This window comes from Spea bombifrons, chromosome 7 (assembly GCF_027358695.1).
Source record: "Spea bombifrons isolate aSpeBom1 chromosome 7, aSpeBom1.2.pri, whole genome shotgun sequence".
NCBI lineage: Eukaryota > Metazoa > Chordata > Amphibia > Anura > Pelobatidae > Spea > Spea bombifrons.
This window is the reverse complement of record NC_071093.1, coordinates 32,859,077-32,877,675: the sequence shown is the minus strand read 5'-3', so window position 1 is coordinate 32,877,675 and position 18,599 is coordinate 32,859,077. Positions and strand designations below refer to the sequence as shown.

Sequence of the window (18,599 nt, the reverse complement as noted above, 5' to 3'; positions counted from 1 at the left end):
ATACAGCTCACATGGTATACATCCCATCCCCCTTTATGAGAAGCCTTATGCGTTGAAGAGCAGTTTCCCCTATATATCATTATATCCCCCCCCCTTCATTTTCCATAGTTAATCGCCTAGGAACGGTTCAAATTCTTGACTTTAGGCAGAACTTCCTCTTAACAGATGCAGTCCAATAACAGCTGCAGCAGAAGACAAATGACTTCCCTTTTTCACTACTGCTTAATGAATGCTGCCCTCCTGCCCTGTAAATACAAACTGTATCGTTTAAAGATATAAAATGCCACAACTTTAACTTGCGATGCATTTACATGGAAGCATATGTCATTCCCAACTTTATTTTCATTTTTGTCCTAGAATATATTTTTATATAGCACCCACTTGGAGCTTACTTCTAGAGAAATGTTATATACCTATGAACTATGTATGCTATTGACCACGTGGAACAACCCAGTTAGCTGTGTAATAGATAAATGCCCATGTTTTGAATTAATATTTTTAAATAAAATACTCTCTACCTCTTACACTAAATGCCTTGAACAGCTCCATGAACATCTACCAAGTGATAAAAATAGGTAAAATTGTATACCCAACCCACAAGTGTCCTCTGTCTTCCAACATTATTATAACTATTACTAAAGTATATACATGTATGTACAGTTTCGTGAACACCTACCAGTGATTAAAATAGGTAAAATTGTATACCCAATCAACAAGTGTCCTCTTTCTTTCAACATTTTTATTACTATTACTAAAGTATGTACTTTCATATACTCTAGCACAAAAAATAAGCCCTTAATGTCTTTCAACATCAGCATATCATGAATTGGTGCATACATTGAGATACCAGTTGATGCTACTAAGGGCCTTTAGCTAATTTAGATTTACCGGTATTTACTCTCAAAGAGCCACCTTAACGGTGTCCTCATTGCAATGTGCAAATATATGCATGGTCTATAAAGCTCCTGGAGGGGAACATCTTCATCCAATGAGCAGAGCAGACAGCAAGAGCCCACTTAAGAAAAGAGGAGCCACTTTTCCATCTTAAAGTATAATTTTCATAATAAGGGATGTAAAGCTCTGGAATGCACTAACTAAAGAGGTAGTTACCACAGGTATTGTTGAGGCTGCGGACTAATAGGAGTGATATGATTTTGATCCCTCGACACTTAATGACCCCTCCATCTCCCATCAATGACAATGAGTCCTATCAAATAGAAAGGGGTCCTCGAAGGTCAAAAGAAAAAAAAAGGCACACAAACTATTAAGTATTGTATTATTTTTAATACAGTATTTTCTTACTGTTAATACCTGATCACTAATTAGTGACACTTTAGGTCTCTGATTTTTGATTGATCTCATTGATTGATCAATGTCAGTGGCCTCAATTTGTCATTTACACGTGATCTGATAGCAATTACATTTTTTTATTTTACAAAATGTACTTGATTTTTAATATTTAAACTAATAAAATGTTATGTCATCACTGATTGATGACCCTTTTCACTGATCAGTGGCCTAATCTGATCATCCCTGTTGCATCTAAAGCTCTAAACTATACACTAACAGGACGCCAGCGCTACCCCTTACAATATCTCCTAACTGCTACATAAAATCCCAATTTTTTTTTTTAATTCCCCTAAACTCAGGGAAGTAGAAACACCACAAAAAATTGCCCCAATACCAAGGTTTGACCCTAGAAAAATACTTTGGGTTGCCAACTTTTAAAAGAACATGCTTTTTGCTCAGCAGTTTTGGTATTTCTGTCCGCGTTTGGGACTCAACTCCCAGCATATCGCAGTATTTAGCTCCATAACTACCAACATAAATAAAAAATACCAGGCATATGTGGTATTTCCAAATACCTAAATATATTTTGGTTAGTTTTTTGTTTTGTTTTCATTGGCATTGGCTATCTTTAGTTTTTATAGATGAGATTGAGAAAAATGTGGCCTTTTTTCCTATTTTTTCCAGAATAAGTGATGGTTTATATACTGTATATATGTGGTTAAACTAAATTAGAGGCTAAACGAGATAGCAAAAGTGCAACAAACACTTAAGGTCTTAAATACACAAATAGAAAAACAACCTTAGGCCTTCTCTGTTAGTAGTGCTTAGAATTATGACCACCTTTCCACAATGCCAAGTAAATCTGTGTTTCTCACGACCAGCTATTGAATTTTTTAACTGAATAACACTGAACACTGATATATTTTTAGTTTGGTTATATTGCAGTGGTTTCCAATAAACAGAACATATCTCATGGCGACTTGTATTCTGTGCAGCCAACATGTCTACCAGCTCAGGAGGATACCAATTTAAAAGTTTATTGTGTTATGTCGAAATCAATTTGTATACTTACTAAAATGATGCTTTTAAATAGCTTGTGGACTTCATGCCATGCTTTAAATAGGTTACGACTTACAATGAGGCATTGTTACACTTTGTTTAAATTAGCACTAACTATACCCACTCCAAATCTCATTCTGTCATTACTTTCTGGATTAACATGTTGGTTTCCTTCTAGGCCAAATGAAATGACATTCTCCCTTTTTATTTTAAAATTAATGTTTGTAGTGCCATGTCAGATTTCAGTGCCTGCTTTATATCTTTTATGATATTCTACTGGTCTCGGTGCCAGGGAATGATTAGCATCCCAGATACAGTTAATCAGCTGTGTATGGAAGGAATTAGTATTCAAGACCACTAAGTGAATTAGATATGTATAAAAAGGGGCATCAATTAGCAGGATAAAAATATAATTTTGCCCCTTTATAAATCAATGGTAAGACCACACCTTGAATATGCTGTGCAGTTTTGGGCACCTATTCTAAAGAAGGATATTATAAAAACGGCGACTCGGAGGGGATATGATAGCATTATATAAATATATTAGGGCCCATTGTATGGAAATCTGTTCATAAACAGGACTATGCATAGGACACAGGCTCACGCATTTAGACTGGAAGAAAGGAAATTTAGTCTAAGGCAAAGTAAAAGGGTTTTTTACAGTAAGGACAATAAGGATGTGGAATTCTCTGCCTGCGGAGGTAGTTTTATCAGAGTCTGTACACACATTTAAACAACAATTGGATAAATACTTGCAAAAACATAATATTCAGGGATATAATTTTGTAAATTATAAAGGAAACAGCTTGATCCAAGGAGAGATCTGACTGCCATTCTGGGGTCAAGAAGGACTTTTTTTCCCTAGTTTGTGTAAAATTGGAAAGAGCCACAACTTGCCTTCTTTTGGATCAACAGCAAGAAATAAACAGATATGGGAAAGGTTGAACTTGATTGACGCATGTCTTTTTTCAGCTATGTAAATATGCTTCTTCTAAAAGTGGGAATATTTTATTTAGATAGGCAACATATATGGTCATTGTTACTAAAGCAGCTGTGTATTGTGTGTAGGGTTTCTAAATAGGTGTGTGTGGGGTTTTTTTTGGGGGGGGGGTTAGCTTAGATTGTTTATAATTTTAATCAACTCCTACCAGTCTCTTGTTATCTGCAATTAGACTCTTCTCCTTGCTTCAGCTCTAGAAGGGCGATTGTGACCTGTGGTTTTAATTGCCAGTTTGGACTACAGCTCTATGTAACATACAGGGGTATAGGGCAAACTGCTGAGTGTAGCTGAGACTAAAACCAAACGACCAGCAGGGGCCAAGTGTCATTATTGTTTTTGACATTACTTTAAAATTGTTTCAATATCAGCTTTTAATGAGTATAGAGGACGCATTCCACACAGGGTAAAGGAGGGTTACGTCAGCTGCTCCATTATTAAGTTAATTGCCAAACAATCCATCACCCTACTTTTCTACAGAGTATAACGTTTAATACAATGGTATTATTTTAGGTAAGAACGGCTTCTGCTGCCCATTACCACAGATGCTGAATCTTTCACAATTACATTCTATGCATCCCTAAATGCTTAGGATTTTTCTCATGCCTTAAGGCTGTGTCCATCATGCCAATGAACCCACCATCCAATTACCACTCTCATATTTACTATGAGCCCCTGGCTGTATTAACTGTTACAGTAGAATGCCATGTCAAAAGTAAGTCTTTAGCTCTGAGGACGACAGTGCTTTTAAACCCTTGTGATTAAACATGTACCTTGAAGGATTGAATAGAAAACATTATTTTCAGGAAGTGCTTTAGTTTTTTCCGTGAAGTGTTTATCTCATTGAATCAAAGCACGGCGGTTTCCCAGGAGCTGCATATTATCAGCTCAGGCTAAGGGGGAAACGGTGTGTGCCACTCATAATAACAGATAATTAGCAAATCAAATCGGCAAAGCGAGAAATTTCATTAATTAAGTTGCACATTTGCTCACAACTCGTCAAGGAAAATACAAGGTTATCTGCCATTGGAGAAAGTGCTCAATTCTTTGTGCAGAGAGAAGCACACGCCAGCTTTAGCCTTAATCCTCCAGCTGGGCAGTGTAAGTATTTAACAGCTACACCACATGAAATGTCAGGATAAAACAGCAGCATTGAACTCTTAAGTGAAAAGAGTAACCATTGTTAACATGACATGAATAGTTGACATCATCTCAATGGGTTGCCATGTTCTCCTAAAACAGATGTCCAACTTACATTGTTTCTTTGGTGGACTATTTCTTAGCGGAATAGTTTTTGGCTCACAAGTGGTCTTTGACCTGTTCTTAGATATGCATGTGATATGTGCTTGTTTGTGGACATTATAATATTTGTATGTAATCCATTGAAAAGTGTGGCATTTTTTTCAACCTAATTCTAAACTTAGAATTGATATTGTACAATACCCTGGAAGTCAGCATTGGTGTGGGAGTAGTTCTTAACCCATAAATTTACATGTACCTTAATGTGCGCTTTAATAAATATGAAGCCCAGGATTCACAGATTATATTTTGATCTGTGTTACAGGGACTTCAAGGGTATCTGCAGACTGCCTACGTGCATTTGCCTCGTTCCCTGCCTCAAGGTCCTAAAGCTTGTAGCAGATGTGTTGGGCCGAACACAACTCCTGCTAGCTAAAACACGTACAATGCTCCGCAGCTAGCTCCAGCTCTCGTTCGCATGAAAATTACAAGGGGTCCTACAAGATTCAGTGGGAGTGCTTTTATTGGCAGCTTCAAGCAGCAATAAATGGTACAAGAAATGAGGCAACTGAGGGGCTGGTGCAATGGAGATCTGAAGCTGCAGCTTCTCCTAAAGAAAAAAAAATATCCAGCCCTTTTTGAAGGCTTCTATTGCACAATTTCTCTCTACAGTAAGATGACCAGATTTTTTAAATTAAATCAGGGGACATTTTTTTCTAATTGGCAAATGGTAAAATAACATTTTCTAAGCATATTTTCTTCAAACTATATATGCAGTGTATTTGGTTTGTGTTTATGAAGTGATCGTATGATATGTACGTTATTTCTCACATTTCATCCATGAGATAAAGTACTTTTGGCCAGATCGAGACTATCATTGGCCTGGTTCTGAGGGTTAAAATAGACTTAACTCCTCGGCATCCATGTGTTTTTAATCTCGGCAGATAATAAAGGATAGAATCTTATGTGATAGGATTGGGAGTACATCAGTACACTAAAAAAAAAATCATCATACACGGGATGCCTGAAGCCACAATTTATTGCCACTAATCCTTTTCAATAAAATATGCAGACTGAAATAGATTAAATAACACAAAACCTTTGCTTTTCCTCTCACTGATTTCTGGGCCTAGTGACTACAAATTCAGGAGGACGTTTTATCTCTAGATAAGTAAAAATTAAGTAGTTCTATATCTTCCTACAGTAAGTAAAGTGCCAGGAAACAGATAACCAAACACACATCAGGACAGGCTCTGCCACACAGACACCCAGACACACACACACACACACACACCAGGACAGGTTCCTCCACACTGACACCCAAACACACGCCAGGACAGGCTGTGCCACACCGACACCCAGACACACACACCAGGACAGGCTCTGCCGCATCAACACCCAGACACACACACCAGGACAGGCTCTGCCGCATCAACACCCACACACACTAGGACAGGCTCTGCCACACTGGCACCCAAACACACAAACCAGGACAGGCTCTGACTAATCATTTAGACGCTCATTCATTCTCTCAATCACGCATACTCGTTCACACACCCTCCCCCACCCCCTTTACCTGATTTCCCTGTGCCGCTCTCAGACTTCCGCAGGAGCCCTGCTGCTTCTCTCCGTGAGGCACAGGAACGGAACAGAGTGGAGTCATGTGACATGACGTAAAGTCATGTGACTCCGCTGGGTTCCTGAGGTAAGCTGCAGAGCCCCTGCAGAAGTAAACATTCTGCCCTGCATCCGGGGACATAATTTGTCCGGGGACAGTGTCTGGTCACCCTACTCTACAGTGGATTCCATACTTTTATTGTCCTTACTCTTAAGAATACTTTTCTTTTGTTGACTGTAAATCAGAGGATGAGCTTTTGTGCATTAATGTTAAAGAACAAATCACTAGAGAGCTCTTTCTATTGGCCCTGTGCATATCCTCTCTAAGATGCCATTTTTCTAGTATTTATAAACGCAGCTTTTTGTTAGTCTTCATAACTAAGATCTTCTAATTCACTTATTAATTTTTTAGCCTTCCCAAGCAGCTCTTCTAGTTCTATAAGTATAGTGTCTTTTTTAAGAACCATTGCCCAGAATTTCACTGCTTAAAGGTGAGGTCTTACCATTAAGTCTTAAAGAGGCAAGGTTATATCCTCCTCCTATGAATCAATACCACATTTCATACATGCCTATGCCTTATGGGCCTTTACCACTGCTTTCTGACACTGCGCGCTTTTAACAACAAAGTCTGCTGTCTACAATTATTCCCAAATCCTTCTTATTTGTAGTTTTTCCCAGGGAGATACCTTTTTAAAGTAAATATTGCATTGATATATTTCCCATAAGGCATAACTTTTTATTTGCATTGAATTCTAAGCTTGTTTGAGCAGGGCCCTTTTCAGCTGTTGTTTTGGTAAGTCAACTCTTTATGTTATATATTACTTATTTGCATAAGGTAGGGCTGTTTGGTTTTGGAAAATGTTAAATTTTAATTAGAGCCCAGTCCTGCTTTTTGGGCATTATTTTTTTTTAACAAAACGTATTATTGCCAATGCCTGTCATTTGAAATCCCAATGTTTTCTGCCTAGTTTAAAACACAAAAAAAAACACGTAAGATCCTCTTGTTTTCACAGTTTGGGTTTTTTTGTTTTGTTTCTCTGCCATTTTGATTTACAGATTTCCTTAAGTTTCTGGGTTTTTTGCAGTAGTAAGAATGAAGTTACACAACCTTTACACACTTTACTAAAAATATCCATTTTAGATTATATAATTTTACTCTTTTCATACATTCCATGAAAACGTCTTTAAAGGAAAATGATCATCGTGTGTATTAAGATTATTGTTGCGCTAATTAATTTATACTGAAGCCATATTTACTTCATTTTAAATTATAGCTTGGGGATGACCAACTGGTGCAACCTAGTATACAACTCTATGGAGTATGAATGAAGCAATTCTGCAGCTATACAATGCTTCTTAAACCATGACTGTTGTCCAGAGAGAGTTATTTTGAGAGTGTCCAGATAATTTTCACTTCACTTAACATGAAGAATCCTCAGCAGCATTGTTGAGATCTTTGGGTTGCTGATTTTATTTGAAATCTGAAAAGATTCTTTAAAATCAAAGGGTTTTATTAATGTGTGTAATTCACGTACTGACCTTGGCTCTTACGCTATTTTGAAGGCAGCGCCTGCTGAATATTCCCTGGTTACCTGTGAAGATAAGCATACTCGCCGCTGCTCACAGGAAACAAATGAGCCGTCTGTTCCTCTTTGTAGTTCTGTGATATGTCTAAGTCCTGTCCTTTTCATTTCCTTTGTGTAGATTTTTTTCAAGACACTGTCAATGTATTTCCTGCTTTCCTATCAAGTACAAGGGCATCTAATTTAGCTGCACAGTGAGAGAGTTTTCTGACATCGGTTAATGACTTAAACCCTCTCCTTTAGTCTCCATCACAGGAAAAGACAGCTTCTCAGTCTCTGGCTGCCTGATGATGAAATGGTACCACATTTTTATAAGGCTGCATTAAGACCCATGTGGGATTAGACTGATGCATTGACATAAATGAGCTAACATCTAAGACATTCCTGAGTAGGGACATGCAGTATGTCACAAAAGTGAGTACACCCCTCACATTTTTGTAAATATTTTATTATATTTTCATGTTACAACACTGAAGAAGTGACACTCAATGTCTACAATGTAAAGTAGTGAGTGTACAGCCTGTATAACAGTGTAAATTTGCTGTTCCCTTTAAAATAACACAACACACTATTAATTAATTAGCCATTAATGTCTAAACCTTGGCAACAAAAGTGAGTATACCCCTGAGTGGAAATGTCCAGATTAGGTTTAGGCATGGAGTTCACCAGAGCTTCACAGGTTGGAAATGGAGTACTCTTCCACTCCTCAATGACGAAATCTCAATAGGGTTTAGGTCTGGAGACATGCTTGGCCAGTCCATCACCTTTACCCTCAACTTCTTTAGCAAGGCAGTGGTCGTCTTGGAGGTGTGCTTGGGGTCGTTATCATGTTGGAATACTGCCCTGCGGCCCAGTATCCGAAGGGGGGGATCATGCTCTGCTTCAGTATGTCACAGAACATGTTGGCATTAATGGTTTCCTCAATTAACTGTAGCTCCCCAGTGCCGACAGCACTCATGCAGGCCCAGACCATGACACTCCCACCACCATGCTTGACTGTAGGCAAGACACACTTGTCTTTGTACTCCTCAACTGGTTGCCGCCACACACGCTTGATACCATCTGAATCAAATAAGTTTATCTTGGTCTCATCGGACCACAGGACATGGTTCCAGTAATCCATGTCCTTAGTCTGCTTGTCTTCAGCAAACTGTTTGCGAGCTTTCTTGTGCATCATCTTTAAAAGAGGCTTCCTTCTGGGAAGACAGCCATGCAGGCCAATTTGATGCAGTGTGCGGTGTATGATCTGAGCACTGACAGGCTGACCCACCACCCCTTCAACCTCTGTAGCAATGCTGGCAGCACTCATACGTCTATTTCCCAAAGACAACCTCTGGATATGACGCTGAGCACGTGCACTCAACTTCTTTGGTCGACCATAGCGAGGCCTGTTCTGAGTGGAACCTGTCCTCTGAAACCGCTGTATGGTCTTGCCCACCGTGCTGCAGCGTTTCAGGGTCTTGGTAATCTCCTCATAGCCAAGGCCATCTTTATGTAGAGCAACAATTCTTTTTTTCAGATCCTCAGAGAGTTCTTTGCCATGAGGTACCATGTTGAACTTCCAGTGACGAGTGTGAGAGCGAAAACACCAAATTTAACATACGGGAGACCTTGTAATACTAACGAGTCACATGACACCGGGGGGGGGAAATGGCTATTTGGGCCCAGTTTAGACATTTCCATTTAGGGGTGGTACTCACTTTTGTTTATACACTTACCCCTTCAATCCCAGGGGTACATCAAGTCTCGGAGCAATTTTGCCATTTTTCAGCGATTATTCTTTTTTCCTGTGAATAGTATACCCATGCAAACTATATATTGTTTTTTTTTAAGGAGAGATAGAGCTTTCTTTTGATATCATAGTTAAATGATTAGAAAATTAGTAAAAAAAACACCTGATTTTTTTAAATAAGTGATGGAAAATCCATTCCAAGTTTATCAATTCAGGTGTCCAGATGTCAGAAATACCTAATTTATATAGATTTTCCATACTTTTCCAGCACTTATAGGAAATATACTATAAGGTGTATGTATTCGTAGACTTGCATAGAGGTCACAGCATCTGTGCCTCATCGGAGGACGTCAGCAGTGACGCAACCCGGAAGGGAATGTGCCCGATCGCGCAATCGGCATTTAAAAATGTAACCGTTTTCCGGCTTTCGTGCCGGAAGCTGTTACATCAGATCGGACAGCAGAAAGCCGGCGATGCTGGCTTCTGCTGTCAGGGGGAGTCCAGGCTGTCAAACTGCCACTGCAAGAAGGGCAGGACGTACCGGTACGTTCATAGGGGATTCTTGGGATGCGTTTTTTGGACATATCGGTACGTCCATAGGGGACTGAAGGGGTTAATGGCTGCGTTGAGTTATTTTTTAAAAAAAAAAGCAAATTTATACAGGCTGTACACTCACTACTTTACATTGTAGCAGAGTGTCATTTCTTCAGTGTTGTCGTATAAAAAGATATAATAAAATATATACAAAAATGTGAGATACTATGATAGATATCATAGGGCGGCCAGCTTTGTGAATATGCTTCTGATTTGCTCTTTTGTTACTAAGGTAGTCAGTTCCTGAACATTTTGTGCTCATTGTAAAGGACCAGTCATTATTCTTGTTTGCATTCATAGTACGCCTGTCATTCGTATGCTGGCATGTGTTTCTTAGAGAGACACGGGGACCCCCCTTTCTTTCATATGCTTTTTTCTTTTTTTACCTACGAAAGAAGAATGAAAAATATGTGCGTATGTATTGTATTGGGTGGAAGCTGCAGCTGCATCTCCTGGCCCCTCTGTGCTCCAAGATTTTTTTACCACTGATTGACTGATTTCAACGGTAGTCAGTGAGATTCAAGCAGCCAAACACATCTCTTGCATAGCAAAAAAGGAAGAGTCTCCTGCAAGGGAAAAGCAATAGTCCTTTTTTCTGACTTATTTGTTTTTTTAGTATACATTACACCTAACCTAGTAACCTTATATAACAAGGGAAGTGATAAAATGCTATAGCTGTGTTAAAAAAAAAAAAAAAAAAAACCCAAAACATTATCGCATTTTACATTGATACTGAAAAGGTTAAGTGTATATGTAAGATATCTGGGTCCTTTTTAGTTTCTGTAGCAGTATTTTATCTTCCCCAAGTATAATACGTTTATTTTATCCACCATGCTATGGAAGGTTGGGTGGAATAATGTTCAGATATATTTTTTAACTAGGTAATTTAACCAAACCCTTTTCTATAAAAATAACAGTAGTCTTGATAACTGAGGATGTCACAGATCACTGTAATTTGTAAGATGTGAGCTCAAATAATTATTCTCGCATAAACCTAATGATTGCGATACCCATTTTTAGATGAACAGAAAGCTTTTTCACGCAAATCATCAGCAATCACCTTTTTACCGTTTTTTTGGTCATTATTAATTTTGAATCCATCCCTGATTGCACATCAACGTACATTAGGAAGTGTTCAAACAGGTTGTGCATTGAACTCCCATTCAAAACATATTCTGCTTCCATAGATATTTCAAGGCTAGTTATTCTGAAAGTATGTTCAAGTGCGATGAAAATGTGTATGGAGGGGTGGTGTTTTTCTCCTGACCACTAGCCCGTGATTAATTTAATCTAGAGTAAAGTGTTATATTTTATCTTGATATCTTCCGGACACAGTATTGGAAAGCGGGTAAAATAGAGAGCATTTCTCTGAATCCTGGTTTCTTTTCACTTATTGACTGACACAAGTTTCTTAGAGAGACATTCTAGCGCCAGGCACTTTCTGTTTAATCTGATTTTCCATTAAGATGCTGCCCTTGTAAGTGTAATACTAGGTAATTTAACCAAACACTTTTCTATGACATTAACAATATTCTTGATAACGGAGGATGTCACAGATCACTGTAATTTAAAAAGATTTGAGCTCAGCCACAACGGACTCAAAAAAGCAATACAGCATTTATGGACAGAAGTAATTATTCTCACACAAACCTAATGATTGCGTTATAACAGCCATTGTTCGATGAACAGAAAGGTTTTACAGGCAAATCATCAGCAATCCCCGATTTCATCTCTTTTTGCTTAATATTAATTTTGAATCCATCCCTGATTGCACATCAATGTACATAAGGAACCGTTGAAACGGGTCATGCGTTAAGCTCCCATTCAAATTTCAAACCACACTCTGCTTCTATAGATATTTCAAGCCTGGTTATTCAGTGAGTATATTCAGGTGCAATGAATATGTGTATGTACGCGTGGCATTTATTTTTCTCTAGACCACTGTCCTGTGACTAATTAAATCTAGAGTAAAGTGTTATATTTTATCTTGATATCGTCTGGACACATTATTCGAAAAAGAAGTTAAAATGGAGAGTATTTCTCTGAATCCCAGTTTCTTTTTACTTATTGACAAGTTTCTTTAAGAGACATTCTAGTGTCATGGGGCCCCCACTCAATAATAAATGCCTTTTCTTTCAAATGCTTTTTTTTTTTTCCAAAAAAAGAAAAAATATGTACTTTCAGTGGAAGCTGCATCTCCTGGCCCCCTCTGTGCTCTGTGGTTTTCGCACCACGATTGGCTGATTTCAGTGGTAGTCAGTGGGCTTCAAGCAGTCAAACACATCTCTTGCATGGCAAATAGGTCGTAAAGGTAGCAATGCACGTTGGAGGATTCTCAGCTGTATTGTTCTGTATGTGTGTGCGAGCGTTGTGTATGTGTGTGTGACCATGGATGCATGTGTCAGTATGAATGTGTATGAATAAATGCGTGTGAGCATGAATGTGTATGTGTAAGTGCATGTTGGTGAATGTTTGAATATGTGTGTAATTCTGTGCAAATAAGAGTGTGTGTGTAAAAATGTGTGCCACTTCATATCTAAGTTACTGGTGGAGAGACAAGGGAAAGATGTGAAATATAATGAATAAGACATAGTGAGAAAGGAGAGAGATAATTAAATGGAGGGGGACATGGGCACAAACGGGAGAGATACAGAAAAAGAGAGATTGAGAAAAAGAAGAGGAAATAGAGAGATGAGGGGAGATGGGGAGAAAGGGGGTGATAGTAAGAAGTGGGGAAGATGAGGAGAAATAAAGAGAAATGGAAGTGGTGAGATAATGTAAAAGAAAATCTAGAATGAGAAAGCAGGATCACAGAAAAGGGGGAGAGATTAAAGAGAGAAAGGAGGGGATATATACAGAAAGAGGAGAGATGATAAAAAAGGAGGAGCTAAAGAGAGAGAGAGATTAAAGAGAGAGAGGAGGGGATATATACAGAAAGAGGAGAGATGATAAAAAAGGAGGAGCTAAAGAGAGAGAGAGATTAAAGAGAGAGAGGAGGGGATATATACAGAAAGAGGAGAGATGATAAAAAAGGAGGAGCTAAAGAGAGAGAGAGATTAAAGAGAGAGAGGAGGGGATATATACAGAAAGAGGAGAGATGATAAAAAAGGGGGAGAAGGGGATAGAGTAAGAGAATGAGAGATAGGTGGGAAGATAAATATAACAGAGAGAGAGAAACAAGGGAAGAGATAGAAAGGAGAGATAATGAGGAGGATGAAAGAGAAATGGAAATGGGAGGATCAACAGGTGACCTAAGACTCTGAGAGGAGACCACTGTGGCTGCAACCTGGTTAAATCCTGTGGGTGCAAACGTATTGTTGGGGCAAGTCATTATGTACATATTAGAGTTAAAATGGGATGTCTAAAGCAGATAGACTTGGTTGCAGAGGTTGCTGGAAATAACCTTTGCAAATACATGTGTATGTATGTATATATATATATATATATATATATATATATATATATAACTCCCTGACTTTGTGCAAGTGTACCTAGTAATATTAATGATGTTTTAATGGCAAAGGTTGCTCACACCAATAATTGATTATTCTGGTTTTTCTTCTGTTCGCTCACTTTGCATTTTGTTAAATGATAATAATAAACTATTAACGTGTCTATTTTTGAAAGCATTAACACTTTACTAAGTTTTGTCTGCGGTATAAAAATTCAGTCCAGTTCCCAGTGCTTTATACACATCTAATTGGCATTATAGTAATATATTTGTGTTCTCATCTGGAGGGCATCATAACTGCAAGTGACTTAGTGGGAAATGTTTTTCCATTGATTTCTTATCAGCTCACCATTTTTTTTTTCTTTTTTGTGCAGCCTCCAAAAGTGAAATGCTTAACGAGGATCTGGCATCCCAACATCACTGAGACTGGCGAGATCTGTTTAAGGTATTTAGTGGGTTTGTATTGTATCTGCATTCGAACCATAAGTCCTAAAACGTTGTCTTGTGTTCTACTTACTCAGGGTAGTTAGCAGTAAGTTGGGAATATGTTCAGAACTATAGTCACTGCTATACTACAGTGAAAGGGACATGAAACCCTTCTTTCTTCGTATCATTTCTTATTATGCTGTCAGTAAAGGACTGTAATGGTCTGGTGATTCCACCATTCAAATCAAGTAATTTGCTGTTGAACAGTATTAGGTGTTTTTGTACCAAAGCTAACTCACCAGCATGCTTCTAATTTGCTGGCAAGCAGCACCCCATCTGGGAATGCTTGCTTTTAGCAAGTTAACTTACATTAATTCACAGCACATAAAAGTAGGAACAAAAAGGGAGAAATCAGCAGAATTGTATTTGTTCAGGTAGAGCTATTCAAACAAAAATAAATAAAAAATGGACCACGCGTTTTTCCATGCTTATCACATGGACATGAAGGTGGTGGATGTGAAGTAAGCACTAACCTTTTAAACATTTTTCAGGCACCTTATCTGGCTGGTGCTGTTTTGCTTGTATGAGCAAAACACTAACATCTCTTATTACAGTCACACTGTTCTCAGTTGGAAATACTATGTTTGAGGTCATAGCTTCGTCAGTAATGAGGCTAGTTATATTTACTTGCTTCAAATATGACCTGCTGCAATTTGTCATTTTATTCATCGAGAAGTCAAAGTGACCCACAAAATACTGTTAAAAATGTCTTCTGGAACTGTTTATTCTGACTGCAAAGGGAATTGCCTTTACACCAGTATCTATGTTATATTTCAAACTCCAGAGTGGATTTGCTGTCCACTAATGTGGATAGTGTTACATTAATGATCTTTCTATAGACAAAAATCATTTCCATCTCAAATGTGCATTTTTGTGAATGCCACATTATGTGTGTTATATTCCTTTGTCGTACTTTATAGGTTTATTCTACCCGCACAGCTAATTCAGTTGATCCAAAACAATTTCCATTTATATCTCTTACATCCACTCTCCTGAAAATTAGTCCAGACTTCTTTTTAATTGATATTCCTTGGCATGCTTGGGTTTTTCTATATTGTTTTGTATTCTGTGACCTGCATCCTCCTTATACAAACATGTTATGGAAAATGAAGTAGTTAGCAGTACATTGTGTTGCAGACATATTTTGGTGGTAACTTTTGGCCATACATGTTCTGTACATGCTGTGCTGATAACCCTCTTGCACTGCACAGGTTACATCTTTCACATTAATATTTCCAGGGGCAAAGGAGACAAAATGAGGTTGTAATGTACCTCACCAGGCGCTGTTGCCCTCATTAGTCAATATGCCAATGATTCTTGGCACATATTGATGCTTCTGCTTGATTTACAAAACCTTGCCACCTCTGTAGTATACCATTCAATTGCATTCAGATTACACAATGATAAAACAATGAATACATTTGCAAGCATATAGAAGTTCAAAGTGTTTTGTGTGGTGTAACGTTTACCAAAAATCTTGTATTTTTAGTGGGTTTAATTACTTTTGGATGGTTCAGTATTGTTTCCATATGTATTTTATTTTCCTAAAAATGGCATGCCGCAAAGTATGTAACATTTCTTTTTAACTTTAACCCTATGCTACTGACTTCTAAAGCTAAATAGCCGACACATAAATAAGGTGAATTGTAATTGGATAGTTGGTCTTTCTAGCACGTCAAGAGCAGCATGGTTGCTAATCCTGGACACTGACTAGAAAACAAACCAATGGAAAGAAACTTTTTAACGGTGGATTTTATTTATTTGTCCCAATCCGAATTTAGTCATGGACAATTGTTTGTCATTTTTTTCTGGAACTACGGCTGAAAAGGCAGTCAAGGTAATGTTCTTCCTACCCTGAGGGTTGCTTGGTACCTTTAAGTAAAACAGTTTATACCCCAAATGTGGTTTCCAGAGGAATTTTTGATGTGTAAGAATATCCCATCCACTGTGCCCACCGTATCACAGGCTTATTTATCTAATATTTATATATGCATTTCTTTAAATACAATTCCTCCATATAAGCTCAAGTTAAGTTGGAATGTTACCGTCTCTTTGACTTGTTTGAAAAGTCTCTGATACACACCTAAATGAATGCAGGATTGATTGATGGTAAGCTCTACCGTCTATTGGTTTTATATTATAAATGTTCTTTGTGCATGTGTGATGACAATGATAAACTCTGTGATATTGCTGAGACAAAGTATACTGTGACATGGTGTGAAAAATACATTCTCTGCTGCTTCACATGTAATGCGTTTTATATCTGAACACAATTTCAAGGCGCAGAAAAGTTGGACAATGCTAAATGCTGTATTCAGTCTTTTTTCTTGCTGATTTAGAGGCACAGTGCATTCTGTTGTATGAGAAAAGGTTTTAACCTATTGATTTAATGTAATGGCTCCCTTATAACATTTAAGTAATTAGTTCGATCATGCCTTTTGATGTAGAGAAATTACAGAGCGCCTCAGTAACTAATCCGGCTTCACACAAAGATTACACGTGTTTGTAATTGAATTGTTATATTGTACACCACATTGCCTTTTCTTTTGCACCTTTATACGCTAAAGACAGTCTAGATAGATATAATTGTACTCAATGTATGTATGTAGTCAGTACTCTGCATGGATGCTTTATATAATCCATACTTGATGTTGGAGTGCTTCTTAACCTGGGGTAACACCATTCCTCCTTTTTGTTCCTACATGGTGTGACTATACCATTGTATGTATGTATATTGAACATTTTGTACTTACTGCTTTACAGTTTATAGTATAATACAATGAGGGTACAATAAGTGCAGTCATGTAAAAGTACAGTTGTCTACATTTTGGTCAGGGTACAATAGTTATGAATACGCTTGGAAATTAGGTTTGTAGAATTTATATTAATCTTTGTAAGCTGTGCCAACCTGTGCATAAATATGAGATATAGATTTGTGCTGATCTGCATATCTGTTTAACAAAGGTATATGCTATGGGCATTATCTATGCATGAAGAGCCATGCAAATACTCTGGCTTTTTTGTATCTGAAATATATTTGTGTCCGTCTATCTATTAGACCGTGTTCACACACACTCCTTGCCTAAGGGTATCCAGGTGTGTGTGTGTTCGTGTGTGTGTACGCTCGCGCGCGTGTTTGTGTTGAAACCAATGTTTTGATGCTGCTTGAAGGCTGAGTACATCCTAATTTCCGTTTTCTTAAGTCTTATCCATGGGCAGCAGCTGGAGATGTAGTTCTTGTAGCATTGCTGTGAATATGCCTAATATATATATATATCTCTTTCAGTTTACTGCGGGAGCATTCAATAGATGGCACAGGCTGGGCCCCCACAAGAACATTAAAGGTATGGCACTATAGCGTACAATGTGACAAAAATGATTTAATACTAGATCAATATGTACTTACGTTTTGTGCTATAATTTTTGTGTAAGGCAAAATACTTAAATTGCATTGACTTTAAAGAAAGGAAAATCAAAACATTTATGTATTTTATCCACATAAAAAACATATTTACCTTTGCTTTTGGATGGCCTTTTGACACTTCAACTCTAACCTGAGAGGATGAAAACAGACAGAAGTGCTATTTTCTAACAATAGGATTTGTGCACATATTAGCCTAAAAGTGCAATTGAGTCCTATATGCTTTAAAACATTCAGTGAATATTATTTTGGGGACTGTTCCCTGAAATGGAGCTCAACGCGTGATAGCGGAACAGTTCTTGGAAAATGGCACTACTGGCTTGAGCAGAAAGGTGCAATATTTCTAGTCAGTTTAGCTTATTCTAAATGTTCCTTATGTTCCTTTAAGACTTCATACGAAGTCTTAAAATTGGTTGACTCAAAGATCTACCCATAGAGCAATTGTTCTCCTTGACGGCCCTTGTTTCACTTTTAGTTTGAATGTATTTGGTAGCAACACAATACTCCACACAGCAATGCAATGAAGGGATCCAAAACTATTCTGACCATGCCAATTGAGACACACAATATAAAGGGAGATCTTTCTTATATGTTCTAAAAGGAACATACATTGCTCCTATAGAATTTTTTTTAGTTATACAGTGCATAATAACTCTTGAGGTATTACTGCGTAAGCTTTAGCGTTTACATCATTTTTCTTAAAGGTAAACTGTTTCGTTCCCTAGATTCTGTTTCACGTTCTGATATAAATATGATTTTTGTGTTGTTTTGTGTGGGTGGGAGCATCTAGGATGGTGCTGCAAATATTTGAAAATATTTACATACAAAATCTTTAGTGCTAGAGCCTCATGCACAGTCTCCTAAAATAATACAAGCCAAGTCCAAGAAGTATATCACAAATTTAGTTTTTTTTGTAGTAAGGTAAGTAGTGGTGTGTATGTACAAATGTACACATACATGGGAGATATGTGTAAAAGGTGTGCAGAAATATACAAGGTAAGTACTGCTTCCCACACATATGTTTTAATATAATCTTCCAACCACCAAATCCTTTGCATTCCGGTCTGTCGGCATGACAACTGACACACCAGCCTGAACATTCACTATGATGTGAGGAGAGATATTACACC

At 37.8% G+C, this 18,599-nt stretch overlaps 1 protein-coding gene across 2 annotated transcripts in view; it reads left to right on the top strand.

Moving 5' to 3' along the window:
• The window catches only part of UBE2F (ubiquitin conjugating enzyme E2 F (putative)), an 81,994-nt gene that overhangs the window by 36,033 nt on the left and 27,362 nt on the right, over positions 1 to 18,599 (top strand). For both annotated transcript variants that reach the window (XM_053470752.1, XM_053470753.1), the window contains exons 6-7: positions 13,937 to 14,007; positions 17,335 to 17,392. In XM_053470752.1, coding sequence (XP_053326727.1) covers positions 13,937 to 14,007; positions 17,335 to 17,392 — 129 coding nt within the window. The remainder of the gene's footprint in view (positions 1 to 13,936; positions 14,008 to 17,334; positions 17,393 to 18,599) is intronic.